This window comes from Cetorhinus maximus, chromosome 3 (genome assembly GCF_964194155.1).
Source record: "Cetorhinus maximus chromosome 3, sCetMax3.hap1.1, whole genome shotgun sequence".
Classification (NCBI taxonomy): domain Eukaryota; kingdom Metazoa; phylum Chordata; class Chondrichthyes; order Lamniformes; family Cetorhinidae; genus Cetorhinus; species Cetorhinus maximus.
Window position 1 is genome coordinate 30,393,317 of NC_135881.1, and position 13,366 is coordinate 30,406,682.

At 44.1% G+C, this 13,366-nt stretch overlaps 1 protein-coding gene across 4 annotated transcripts in view; it reads right to left on the minus strand.

Moving 5' to 3' along the window:
* Positions 1-13,366, minus strand: part of LOC144677193 (disco-interacting protein 2 homolog C) — a 589,517-nt gene that overhangs the window by 64,590 nt on the left and 511,561 nt on the right. For all 4 annotated transcript variants that reach the window (XM_078537402.1, XM_078537389.1, XM_078537398.1 and 1 more), the window contains 2 exons: positions 10,133-10,301; positions 3,097-3,267 (listed from right to left, as the gene is read on the minus strand). In XM_078537402.1, coding sequence (XP_078393528.1) covers positions 3,097-3,267; positions 10,133-10,301 — 340 coding nt within the window. The remainder of the gene's footprint in view (positions 1-3,096; positions 3,268-10,132; positions 10,302-13,366) is intronic.

A 13,366-nucleotide genomic window follows, 5' to 3' on the forward strand; every position in this document is an offset into this window, starting at 1 on the left:
GCGGTGGGCGAGCGGTCCCTTATTAACAGGCCCCTGAGCCCAGTGAGGGTCCCCTACAAGGTTTCCCTCCCTCCGTGGCCTCTCAAACCCCAGATTTACATTGCTACTCCTCCTTTGTTGGGGGCTGCCAGCTTGGCACCAGGTGAGATCCCCAAACACTGCACACCTCCGTCCTGAAGAGCAGCCAGCCTCTGATCGGCTGGCAGCTCTCAAAACGGAACTTCATGATTCAGAAGGCAGATATCTTGCTGCCCAACTTTGTCATCGACAGTGCTATCAAGTAGCACCTACTCAGCAATGAGCTGCTCACTGATGCTCAATTTGGGTACTCCCAGCACCACTCAGCTCCTGATATTACAGCCTTGGTCCAAACATGGGCAAAAGAGCTGAACTCAAAAGGTGAGGTGAGAGCAACTGCCCTGGACATCAAGGCAGCATTTGTCCAAATGTGGCATCAAGGAGCCCTAGCAAAACTGAAGTCCATAGCAATCAGGAGAAAAACTGTCTGCTGGTTAGAGTCATGCCTAGCACAAAGGAAGATGGTTCTAGTTGTTGGAGGTCATTCATCTCTGACCCAGGACATTACTGCAGGGGTTTCTCAGGGTAGTACAACCATCTTCAGCTGCCTCATCAGTGACCTTCCTTCCATCATAAGGTCAGAAGTGGGGATGTTCGCTGACGATTCAACTATGTTCAGCAGCACTATGCTCACTCATGACTCCTCAGATACTGGAGCAGTCCATGTCCATGTGCAGCGAGACCTGGACAACATTCAGACTTGGGCTCATAAATGGCAAGTAATATTCATGGCACACAAGTGCCAGGCAATGGCCATCTCCAACAAGAGAGAATCTAACCATCTTCCCTTGACATTCAACGGCATTATCATGGTTGAAATCCAGCTGGTTACCATTGACCATAAAATGAACTGAACCGGCCACACAAACGCTGTAACTACAAGAGCTCAGAGGCTGGGAATTCAGAGGCGAATAACTTACCTCTTGACTCCTCAAAGCATAAATCAGGAGTTTGATGGAATTCTCTCCATTTGCCTGGATGAATGCAGCTCAACAACACTCAAGAAGCTCAACACCATTCAGGACAAAACAGCGCACTTGATTGGCACCCCATCCATCGCCTTAAACATTCACTCCCTCCATCACCGACACACAGTGGCAGCAGTGTGTATCATCTACAAGATGCTCTACAGCAACTCACCAAGGCTCCTGTGACAGGACCTTCCAAATCTGCAACATCTGACACGTAGAAGGACAAGGGCAGCAGATGCACAGGAACACCACCACCTGCAAGTTCCCCTCCAAGGCACACATCATCCTGACTTGGAACTATGTCGCCATTCCTTCACTGTCACTGGGTCAAAATCATGGAGCTCCCTTCCTAACAGCGCTGCGGGTGTACCTACAACATACGGACTGCTGCAGTTCAAGAAAGCGGCTCACCATCACCTGCTCAAGGGCAATTAGAGATGGATATTAAATGCTGGCCTAGCCAGTGAAACCAGCATCCCATGAAAGAATAATTTTTAAGAAAGCCTTTTAACAGTCAACTGGCCATTAAATGGCTGAGGGGCAGCTGGCGTTCCCCTTGGTGGGCTCCTCCAGACTTTTTAGCAAGGGGGGATAGGAAATAGGGTGTCTCGCTTAATTCAGCCCAAGGTCTTAGTGCAAGTGTAGGTGCAACGAAAGGCAAGTGTTGTTCATTCGCAGCTAACTGCAAAATCTGGGCCAATATGAAAGCTGATAAAAATAGCCTGTCATTGGAAAGAACAGAACACAAGTGACCTCGCAAACTCTTTAATTAAAATGCTTCTGAAGTCAATTTATGTCTTACAACTCCTTTAGTAAAGGGCAGCAATAGGTGAATAAGAACATAACTGCAAGAATAACTAGTTCATTTTAATTTGCTATCACACAGAGCAGATTTATAATGTGTGCCATGAGCAACAAAACTGTAAACACACCAATTATAAATAGATCTACATTTGTAAATACACTTACATGATGGAGAAAGGAAATTTCGCCATTGACTGAAATCTCTCGATGTGTTCCGAAGAATTGCTAAGCGATAATTTTACATGCATATCACCTCAGGAAACCAGCTTGCTATGTTCCTACCATGAAATCAAAACACCACAAAACTCCAATGTTCCTTTAACCTGATTTGCATGAAGCGCTCAACTTATGACCCATATTTCACACAAATAATTTTTCCCATACGTAGAACAATTTTGTGCAGTCTATGACTGACACCGTTTGATGATCATTCGTTGGTTAATAATGCATTTGAACAACTATGGTTCATCACAGATTCAAATCTGAATGCAATGCAGAAAATTCACACCTCTGCCTTGACAAAACGATGCCCTTTTTGCTGCCATACTTAGGGTAAAACTAGTTTCACCAAAAACAAAAAACAAAATATAGATTTCTATCCAGATCCTAGATTAATTTTCTATTTCAATGACATTGGTTGGTCATTAGTCATTTCTGTCTATTAACAAGTTGCAGAATTTCTGCTCTACGTACAAGTTACTACTTCTATTGATGTGTTGCAAAGGCACTGAGGGCTAATTAATTGTATTTGAATAGCTTCAGACAAGCAACTAGAAGCTTTTTTAAATACTTCTAGGCTGTAAACATGAGAGTTGCTGACTGACATCTGATCTATGGTCCTTTATCTCTATCGTACAGATCTAAAGTGTTAACCTATCTGTCTTAATACATCAGAAAAGACTCTGCCAGCCTCGTTCCAACAAATGTTTATTTACAATCGGTTACGTCTGTATCAAATGAAAAAGCTAGGGAGAGGCTGCAGTCATACTATGACATCATTAATATACGATTACGTAAATTTCATGCTTCAAAAAAATTGCACTTTCCCAGCAAGCATAAAGCATGCAATTGCTATTAATCAGAGAGAAAAACAAATCAATATGAAACAAAAGAAAACTTAAAAGATCTATAAAGCCGGACAATTAGTCACAAACAGAAAAAGGAGTCTATCATTTTTTTACACTTTATTTACAACTGTAATAAGGACAAATATATTCACAACTGTAAATGCGTAAATTCCTACCTGAAGGCAAATAGCAAGATTCACTCTGCAGCCAAATGATGTACTAACTGCTCTTGGGTTAAGGTTCAGGTCCTTAAATAACTTAGAAAAAGACTGGGTGAGAGCAATTCGAGGGCGCTCTTCGGCAACAACAACACAGGTCCGTACTCGAGATAGATCCAATCCCCTTGTCTAAAAACAGAAAATATAAATTGGCAAAATAGTTGTTTGGTAGTACAGAAGTTGAGTATTGCTGAAAAAGATGTCAAAGCTTTTCATATTGCACTCATCAGGGCAATTTGCAACATAATACCAATGTCAGAGGAAACAACATATTTGTACTGTATGAGAAGAGAATGCAAATTGGTTGGTGAGTGGACTCTGATTGGTAGAGACATTGCCATGGAGAATGCTCCAGTGGATTCTGACCGACAGTTAACTGCCAAGCATTGTTTGAAATTTAAACCAGACAACTTGACTCTGATTGGGCAAGACATTGCCCTGGGGAATGAACCAGCAAATGCCTATCACTTATTTTGTTTAGCTGAGCCAGGCACAATGTGTGTACATGTTCTTTCTGCCTGCAAAGAACAGGGCCCTGTTTATTAATATATGTAGCTTTCAGTACATGCATATGCGTCACACTGCAAGCCCAACTGACGACCTCCAATTGGTTGCTAGCATAATTCTTAGCACACTGAGGAATATTTAGCAAATGTTGTCCAATCGTGAAATCACATCTAATGTTGGACATTGTGTTTTGAGTTTTACAAGCACGGGCTGGTTGGGTACGGCCCATACCTTGTCCATTGCGAACAGCGGAAGGGTTGTGCTGTTTGATATGACCCACCAGTCTTTAGGATGTACGGCTTACAATACCTAGCATCATACTGGCACTGAAATTCGTACACCACGTCACTCATTTGTTGATAGGCAGAACATCTTTTAGGCTTGGCGGATGCATGCTGTTAGTGGTGAGCAACACTCGTATTGCTACTGCATAGTAGCAGTGTGAAACAGCTAGCTTTACCTGTTGCTCACATTTTTGAGATACCTTGCCCTTCCAGGGTAACCTGAGGTAGACTAGACACTCTTCAGGGCCGAAAGTGATGGCCCCTGGGCCCGTTCATGAGTTTTTGGGATATACAGTGCAAAATGATCTGATCAGGGTGGCCATTATCCTGCAGGATGTCTATGATGTGCCCTATTTCAGCATCAAGCTTGCATGGTGAGCAAATGGCTTGGGTCCTATTCACAAGGTTGCCAATAAGGCCAATCTTGTAGCATGTGGATCTGCAAGAAAGCAGGCTTGCAGTAGGCCGTGGTAGAGAACCCAATGCAGATTTCTCAACTAATAGGTCAAGGAAAGGGAGTTCATTTGACTGCTTTATTTCAAAGGTGAATTTGAGTGCAGGATGGAGCCCATTAAGACATGTAAGGAAGTTATCACACACAGCTGCGGATTTAAATATATTGGCAACCAGTGCCACAAGAGGATGAATGATCTCCGTTCCACCAGAGTAAGTCACTCTTCTCATCACTCTCAATTCTCACACTCACAAACCCATTGCACATCCACAGGGCCCTCACTCACTGCCAGTTTTAAGGGACATCTCCATTCACTCTCTCACACTCACCATCATTGTCCTCATCCCGTCCATGGGGCCATTCACCACCCACACATGCCAGGCATACTTATCATCTGGTCTGGCAGGCATCCTGCTTACACTCTCTCCACCTCTATTCATGTAGGACAAACTGGCACACAAGAGAGAGAGATCGCTTATCGATGGACGAATGCCTGAAATCAAGGCCCTCACAAACTTTGGAAACAGAGTCATCCAGCTGGCTGGTGATGATCTGGACTGGTCCTGTGCTGACGTCGAGGTCGGCACTCTACCAAGTGAGGATCCAGCAGTGCAACATCCATCGGACAACCATGCTGTGAGTGGTGGGTCCTGTTTCACAGGCCACTGCTATGCACTAATTATCTCTCTTCGCTTTCGGAGGCGCATCTGCCAAACACCCAATGAAATCCATGACCCAGGGCTTCCAATCAAGTCCTCAAAGAAACCTCTGAAGAGGAATCTAAAGGCACCTTCCCTGACGTACCATCACAGTGCTCATCCACGCCCTCCACCGTTGCAGAGACACACTCCTCGGTGGGACCTAGCTTTACAGTAGCCTCGAGATTACAATCTGGCGAGCACATCACACTTTCTGATCCACAGCAGGTGGTGACAGGGACTTCCCAGGTTACTGGCACTTGGAGACAGCTGGAGGCCAGAAAATTGCGGAGTCCAAGTCAGATGATGAGCCTTTGGACTCCGTCATGTCACAGTTGCTGGAGCTGCAAAGGCAAACTTGGGAACATCAGGAACGGATGTCCGCTGCACTCATCAGCTTGCAAGGCTCGATGGAGGAGTCCATCCACCTTCAGGCTGAGGTGATAGCACCAGCATGCCAACTTACTAAGGTAGGATGGCAGCAGCCATGGAGACCATGGTCCAGTATGTCACTCCTGCAATGCTGCGTGGGCTCAATTCCATTGCTGATGCCATAGTTGGGCTCCAACAGTGTGTACGTGAGAGGGGTGCGATCCCACGCCAGCTACCCCTTCTCTTCAAGGAATCTGCCAGGGGCCCTTGGGCCCCATTGAGAGGGGGATCAGCAGGTACACACGCCGGAGCCATCCACCCAGGTGACTCCAAGAGTGTCCAGCCCATCCGAATCCCCACTTCCCGTGACCCCAACAGCTCCAGTGATCTATGGAGTGTCCTCGCTGCATGTCGTCATCATCCTCCTGCAATTGAGCGACTATGAGGGCCTCCACTGCGTTTCCACGACAGGAGCATTGTCACAGAGGGTATGTGTGCTGCCATAAGCCTGACTGGAATCAAACATTCATAGTTGCAATGTGAGGATCTATGATGTCTCCTCACTTCATATGGTCATCATCCTCCACAAATCTAGCAGCTAAAACGGCATCCTGAGCGCGCCCTCTCGTCTGGCCAGTGCGAGGACCTCATCGCCGTCATCATCACCTTCCAGGACCTTCTCACCCTCATCACCGTCAACGTCCTCCTCATCGGAGGAGATCTCCAGCCCCTGCATCTCCTCAGCCAGCTCCTCTACCCTTTGCAGCGCCAGGTTGTAAAGGGCGCAGCAGGCGGCAACGATACACGACACCCGCTGTGGACTATATTGCAGGGCTTCAACAGGCCGATCCAAGCACCTGAACCTCATCTTCAGCATCCCGATGGTTTGCCCCACCAAGTTGTGAGCTGCAGCATGAGCCTTGTTACACCATCGCTCTGCTGCAGTCTGAGGCCGCCGCACGGGCGTCATCAGCCACAGCCTCAGTGGGTAGCCCTTGTCCCCAAGGAGCCATCCCTGCAGCTTCTGTAGACCCTGGAAGACGTCAGAGATCTGTGGCCGACTGAGAACGTAGGAGTCGTGCACAATCCCTGGAAACTGTGCGCAGACCTGCAGGATGCACGTGTTGTGGTCGCACAGCAGCTGAACGTTCAGCGAATGGAACCCCCCACGCTTGACGTAGTTGACCGCGTGTTGAAACGGAGATCTGAGCGCCACGTGAGTGCAGTTGATGGCACCCTGCACCAGTGGGAAACCCGAGATCTGGGCAAATCCCAGTGCTCTTGCATCCTGGCTGCCCTGGTCCCGTGCAAAATGCACAAAGTTGTGTGCTCTTCCGAAGATAGCATCCGTGACTCATGGATGCATTTGTGGGTGGAGGCTTGTGATATCCCTCAGAGGTCACCTGTGGAGCCCTGAAAGGAGCCACTGGCACAGAAATTGAGTGCCGCAGTCACTTTCACAGCCACTGGCAGTGGATGCCCTCAATATCCATGTGGCCTTAAATCCTGCAGTAGCTGGCAGCTGTGAGCACCCAGTTCCCCAGACATGCGCAGTCTTCGGTGACACTGGTTCTCGGTCATTGCAGGAATGAAAGGTGGTGTCTATAGATGCTGGGACGAGCTAGGACTTGATTGGAAGCCCTGGGTCATGGATTTCATTGGGTGTTTGGCAGATGCGCCTCCGAAAGCGAAGAGAGATAATTAGTGCATAGCAGTGGCCTGTGAAACAGGACCCACCACTCACAGCATGGTTGTCCGATGGATGTTGCACTGCTGGATCCTCACTTGGTAGAGTGCCGACCTCGACGTCAGCACAGGACCAGCTCACTGTGGCTCTTGGGCAGCTTGTGCAGAAACCCCATATGCTCCTTCTTCCAGAGGGTGCTGCTCCTCTCACTGTGCAGCCAGGCACCTCAGTCATTCTCTTCTCCATTGTCTTCACTCTCTGTACGCCAAAAGGGATACAGCTGGTTCACCAGGGTCCATTATCCTGATGCTCGCTGAGGTTCCTGACGTCCGACGGTGGGCAGCGCCGACTGGCTGAGCAGGTGATCGCTCAGCGTTTGGCCTTCTCGCTATATTGTCCGTTCATGACACTGAACACACCTGACACTAGCAGACACGGACGATTCCACCAATTGTCAGTCAGGCTCACAGTGTGGCACATTTGTGTGTACTGGAAAGCACATACATTAATATACAGGGCCCTGTTATCTGCAGACAGGAGAACATGAACGGATATTGCACCTGTTTCAGCTAAGCAGAATAAGTGACAGCGATTTGCTGGTTCATTCCCCAAGGTAACGCCTTGATCAATCAGGGTCAAGCTACCTGGTTTAAATTTCAAACAATGTCCGGCAGTTAACTGTCAGTCACAATCAACTGGTGCATTCTCCATGACAATGTCTCTATCAGAGTCCACTTGCCAACCAATCAACACTCTCTTCTCGTATAGTATAGATATGTTGTTTCCCCTGACATTGGCATTTTCTTGTGAATTGCCCTGATTAGTGCAAGACAGAAAGCTTCAACAAAAAAAGTCTCTTTTTTACAGCAATACTCAGATTGGCAAAAGATAACTGAACAAAACATTTAACAAGGAAAAAATGGCCAGAAGTGTTTATTGATATTTTGCGGAATTTGGCAATTTTTCCATTCCAAATAACACAGTCATATACAATTTAATTAAACACATAACTGTTACCCTGTCAATGGGGCCTAAAATTTGAAGCCATTCCAACATACCCTGCCCTCCATCAGTGGGAATTTCATTTTTTCTTATTTGTTCCTAGGATATGGGCATCACTTTTCAGCCTTTTCTGTCCATCCCTAATACACCAAAATGGCTAGAAACTGGACCACATCCCGGCATAGCATAAAAGATCCCAGGATGTCCTGTGGTTATTCCGTATAAAAAATAATATATCATAAAATTATTGGAAGCTAAGGCAGCAATATATTCTAATCATGGTTGGAAGATTTTTTACGAGAGGCAATCTTACCGTAAATACTCCTGTAAAATATATACATTTAAAAAAATGGATAACTTGGTGTGATTTGTGACTTTCTTTAAATAAATTAAAACTATTTCAAAAAAACATTAATTGAAGAAGTTGTGAAGTCTACAATTGTCAGGGGTTTAAAAAGATTAAATAACTGACCTGATCTTTTTAGCTTTCTCACGCTCTTATCCAATAAGTCCTTCAAATCTATTCTCCACTTTCCTTCCGCAAATTGTTTTATTAGAATTTGCCATTTAAGCAAATCTAGCTAATTAAAATTCTGCTTAAATAATTGTGATTTTCAAAACAAATTGTAATGGCGAGTCGTCTTCTTGATAGAACTACAACACAATCAGTGCTTTCAAGAACGTTTATATGCCTTGGCAAAAAAATAACCAACGAAGTTGCACACTGATAGGAAACAACCGTACATAAAATTAGCTCTGTAACCTCTGGGTGTCTGCTCCATGAGAGTATGGCTGTTGGAATGGAATCTTCTATAACTGACCCTTGGTGAATTTTCAGTAGCTCGAGTACCCACCACATACCCCATGCTATAAAGTTCAGCTCTCTTGCCTGGACTGGTAGCAGTGTTTGGGTGGTCCCTCCAGAAAGATGATGTAGAGGTCAACGGGGGCTGTTCTAAAATGGGGGGCACCTAGGCCACAATGCTGCCCTGAACTTCCAAGTTCTCCCCGTCACACGCACGGCCGAGTTGGCTTGCTTCCAGCATGTGCCCAGTACACACTAGGTTCCAATGATGATCTGCATCATGGAAATGTCAACATTTGGGGGAGAAGTTTCCCCGTGGGCTTCTCACCCCACCATCAGGCTGAAACGTGTGTCAGAAAAAGGAACTCTGTGATTTTTCCCAGGCAGACCAATTAATGGCCAGAGGGCGGGCTCTCAAAGTTGGAGGGCCAAAAAGAGACCTTCCAGCTTGAAAAGCAAAACAAGATACAATGCAAGGTAAGTAAGGGAGAGGGATGCTTCAAAATGGAGGAGCCCTCTCTCCAAAATTTAAAGTAAAAATGGTTTTGCAGCCAGGCCAATGTGGGGGTGGGGGGGGAGGAAAGAGTGTGTCAGGGGGTGGGAGGTGTGGGCAAGTCCCTTTACAGGGAAGCCTGCAGCTTGTAAAGCAACCAGACAATTAAAGCCTCTTGGCCTGCCTGGAGCACTGGCTCTCAATCTGCTACCGGGTGCTCACCTCTCGGCAGTTAAACTTGCTCCTGCTGGTTCAATAGGCCCTTAACAAGCCTTATTGGCTGCTCACTATTTTTAACACTGCTTGCCTCTGATCTTGGCCCCTGGGGGATAGAAAAATTAAGCCCTTGGAATTCCCTCTCTCTCACATTTAACATCTATAGCTATGCTTTGGGCAAGTGTTCCACATTATTGTGCTGCTAGATGAAAAGTGATCAGTACATTAAAGCAGAGTCATTTCTCAGTTTAATATTTACATGAGAACCTGGTTGACTCAGTTTCTCAGCTTAATTACTTCAAAGTATAAAAATGTTTGTAAATTATTATACCAACTATAGTAAGTGCTTTTCAAGAAATAACCCACAACAGTGCACAATTGGCAAAGATCAGAAACCAGCCTCCAATGTTTTAATAAACCTGCAGTTTAAAACATAGCATTGAAGATTAGCAATCATAAAAATAAAAGTAATTAACCTTGAGTGATTCAGTTTGTGAGCCGAGCCCCTTTGTGCAGAGTTCCATAACGGAGTATGAGCAGAAGGTGTCTCGAACCTTATACTGACTGACAGCAAGGAGCCACAGTGAGGGATTTATCTCCAGTTCTGAAGGAGGGATGAGAATGGACTGGTGCCCTGAGTAGACACTGCAAAGAAAGAAGCCTGTATATTAAAACAGGCAGAAATACATACTAAAGCATAAACAGGATAGGTCGTGCTTGACTAATTTAATTTAATGCTTCATGAAATCAGAGTGTATAAAAAGATGTATTTTGCATGCATAGATTTTCAGGAGGCGTTTGCTAAATTGCCACTTGGCATGAAAATTACCTCAGGTGGTATTGGAGAGATCAGCTGGAGGCAGGCAGAAAGCAGTGAGTCAATGGCAAACGACTGCTTTTCCGATTTACAGATATGGATAGTGGTCTACCTCAGGATGCTGTTCTGGCACATATTTTATCTTAAGGACATGTAGATGGCAGATAAAGTTTATCACAGAGCAGTGCAAAAGAGAAAAAAGAAATTGGGGGAAAAAAAACAGGACATTATACCCTAAATGTAAGACTTAGCAGAGTAGATTGAGAGAGAAAGAAAAGGAAAGATACAGAAGATCTGTAACATGAAAGCGAATGTAGAAACGACCATAAAAAGACCAATGAAGTTAAGGTTTGACATCAAAGCGCTGAATATCAAAAAATAAGAAATGAATGCTGAATTTATGTCAGATACTTGGTTAGGCCATAGTTGGAGTGTGTGTACATTTTTTAACACCCATTATGTGAAGTATATTAACACCATAATCAGAACAAAGATATATCAGAATTATATCAGGAACAAGTAGGATTTAGCAAATCCAGTCTGCGGGCCTGCTACCTTCACCATTGATGTTGCGGATTAAAATCTCCTGGAAGGCTTTCTTTGGCCCCTGGGGCGGTGGGGGGGAGATTGATACCAATTCCAGGAGACTCCCAGCTATCCCAGGAGGGTTGGCAACCCGAGGAACAAGCAGTAATCGCTAAGAACAAAAGCTTGAAATGAACTTCTTTCGCTAGAACAGAGAAGATTAAGGGGAAATCCAAGGAAAATTTTCAATTTGTGAAAACTGTGCAGAGTGAATAGTGAAAGGGTGTTTGTGGTGGCTGATGAATCAAAGCAACATTTTACCGCATGTGGCCGTTGAGCCAGAGATTATATAATAGATTATATTATAACAGTAGAAGACGCCTTCCCTTTCTGTGCTGAAAAATTTAATGTTTTGTCACCTGAATACCGCATTCACGACCAAATGTTTTAACGTGTTTGACTCAAAAAAAAAGTCTACAATTACGATTAAATAACGTTTACATATTGTTATTCCCAAAATATAATACTTTTACACTACTTCGCTTAAAACCGAGCTGTCACTAGATGTACTTTTACTCACAAGTGTTGCTTTCATCTTCATGTCAACAGGAAAAATACTTGAAATCATTTGGTGGACCCAAATCTGGTTTTTAAGAGAAATGCTTTCATTGATAATGGAGGACCATGAAGTCCCTGAGGATTTTCCACCAGTGGTTGCAGCTGCTCGACAGTTGGGGTTTATTTACTTAACTGCTTCAATTCAGATAATGTTATTGTGTTTTGATAAATTTGCCGTTAACTAGTTTTTTTTTTTAAACAACTAGTTGGCTGGTTTGTTTGAAATCCAGTTGAGGGTGATCTATTTGCTGCTTACCAACCGTGGCAAGATTGAAGAATATTCTGACAGATTCATGTTCGGAATTGCCAGCAGGTAATGGCTGTTTGCATTTGTAAGGCAAGAAAACTGTAAACAGTGTCCTAAACTAATTAGAATTTGGAATTCAGGAAAACATTAGTCATTAGTTGCTTAGCATCACATATGTATCTAATACTAAAAAGATTCCAAAATGAGTCAATTTTATATTTGTTAATGAAATTGATGCCAAGCATCGGTTGAAAAAGCAGTTAAGTATATAAAAAAAAAGTCCTGGGTAACAGTTTTGTTCTTTTTTTTCAACAAAGTGCTGATCAAGCAAAGAAATCAATATTGTGTATAAAAAAAGTTTATTGTTGTACAATACTGGACAGTTTAAAAATTTCAAAGCTGGACGACACATGTATTATTTTTGTGCATTACAGATGGTTGGTGGATGAACCAATAAAATAAGTCTCTCACTGGTTTTGGGTGGCTTTGTCAACGAATAATGTGCCTAAGACTAACTTGAGGCAGCCTTCTCCTTCCTAATATAACCCAGCTATCTGGTACTCCATATGCATTGTCAATCTGTCCAAGGAAGTTAGTAAATAATAGTCTCATGATTAATATTATATTGAAGATAGCACTCCTTTCGTCTTTTTGATCTGCTGAATTTAAGCCAACATATTTATATAGCCTCTTTAACATAATAAAACATCCCAAGGCGTTTCACAGAGGCATTATAAAACAAAGTATGACACTGAGCCACATAAGGAGATATTAGGTCAGATGACTAAAGGCTGGATTAAAGAGGTAGGTTTTGAGAAGGAGGTTTTCTTAAAGGAGGAAAGTGAGGTAAAGAGGCAGAGAGGTGTAGGGAGGGAATTCCAGAGCTTGGGGCCAAGGTAACTGAAGGCAAAACCACCAATGATGGAGAAAGTATAATTGGAAATGTACAAGAGGCCAGAATTAGAGCACAGATATCACAGAGGATTGTTGGAGTGGAGGAGATTACAGAGATAGGGGCAAAGCAAGGCTAGGGGGGGTTTTAAAGACAGGGATAAAATTGAAATTCAATATGTTGATTGACTGGGAGCCAATGTAGGTCAGCGAGCACAGGGCTGATAGAGGATTAGGACTTGTTTCGAGTCAAGGCATGGGCAGCAAAGTTTTGCACGACTTCAAGTTCAAGGAGGGTAGGATATGAGACACCAGCCTGGAATGGATTGAAATAGTCAAGTCTAGAGATCATGAAGGTATGAATAAGGGTTTAGGCAGCACAGCAATCGAGACGGAGGCAAAGTCGATCAATGTTACGGAGCTGGAAATAGGTCGTCTTAGAGATGACATGAATGTGAGGCCAGAAGCTTAGTTCAGAATCAAATGTGACATCAAAGTTGCAAACAGACTGACTTAGTCTTAGACTGTTGCCAGGGAGTCACTGAAAAGTTGATTACAATAGAAGAGAGAAAGATACGTCCCCCAAGGCACTTGCTATGTTGAAAACTAACA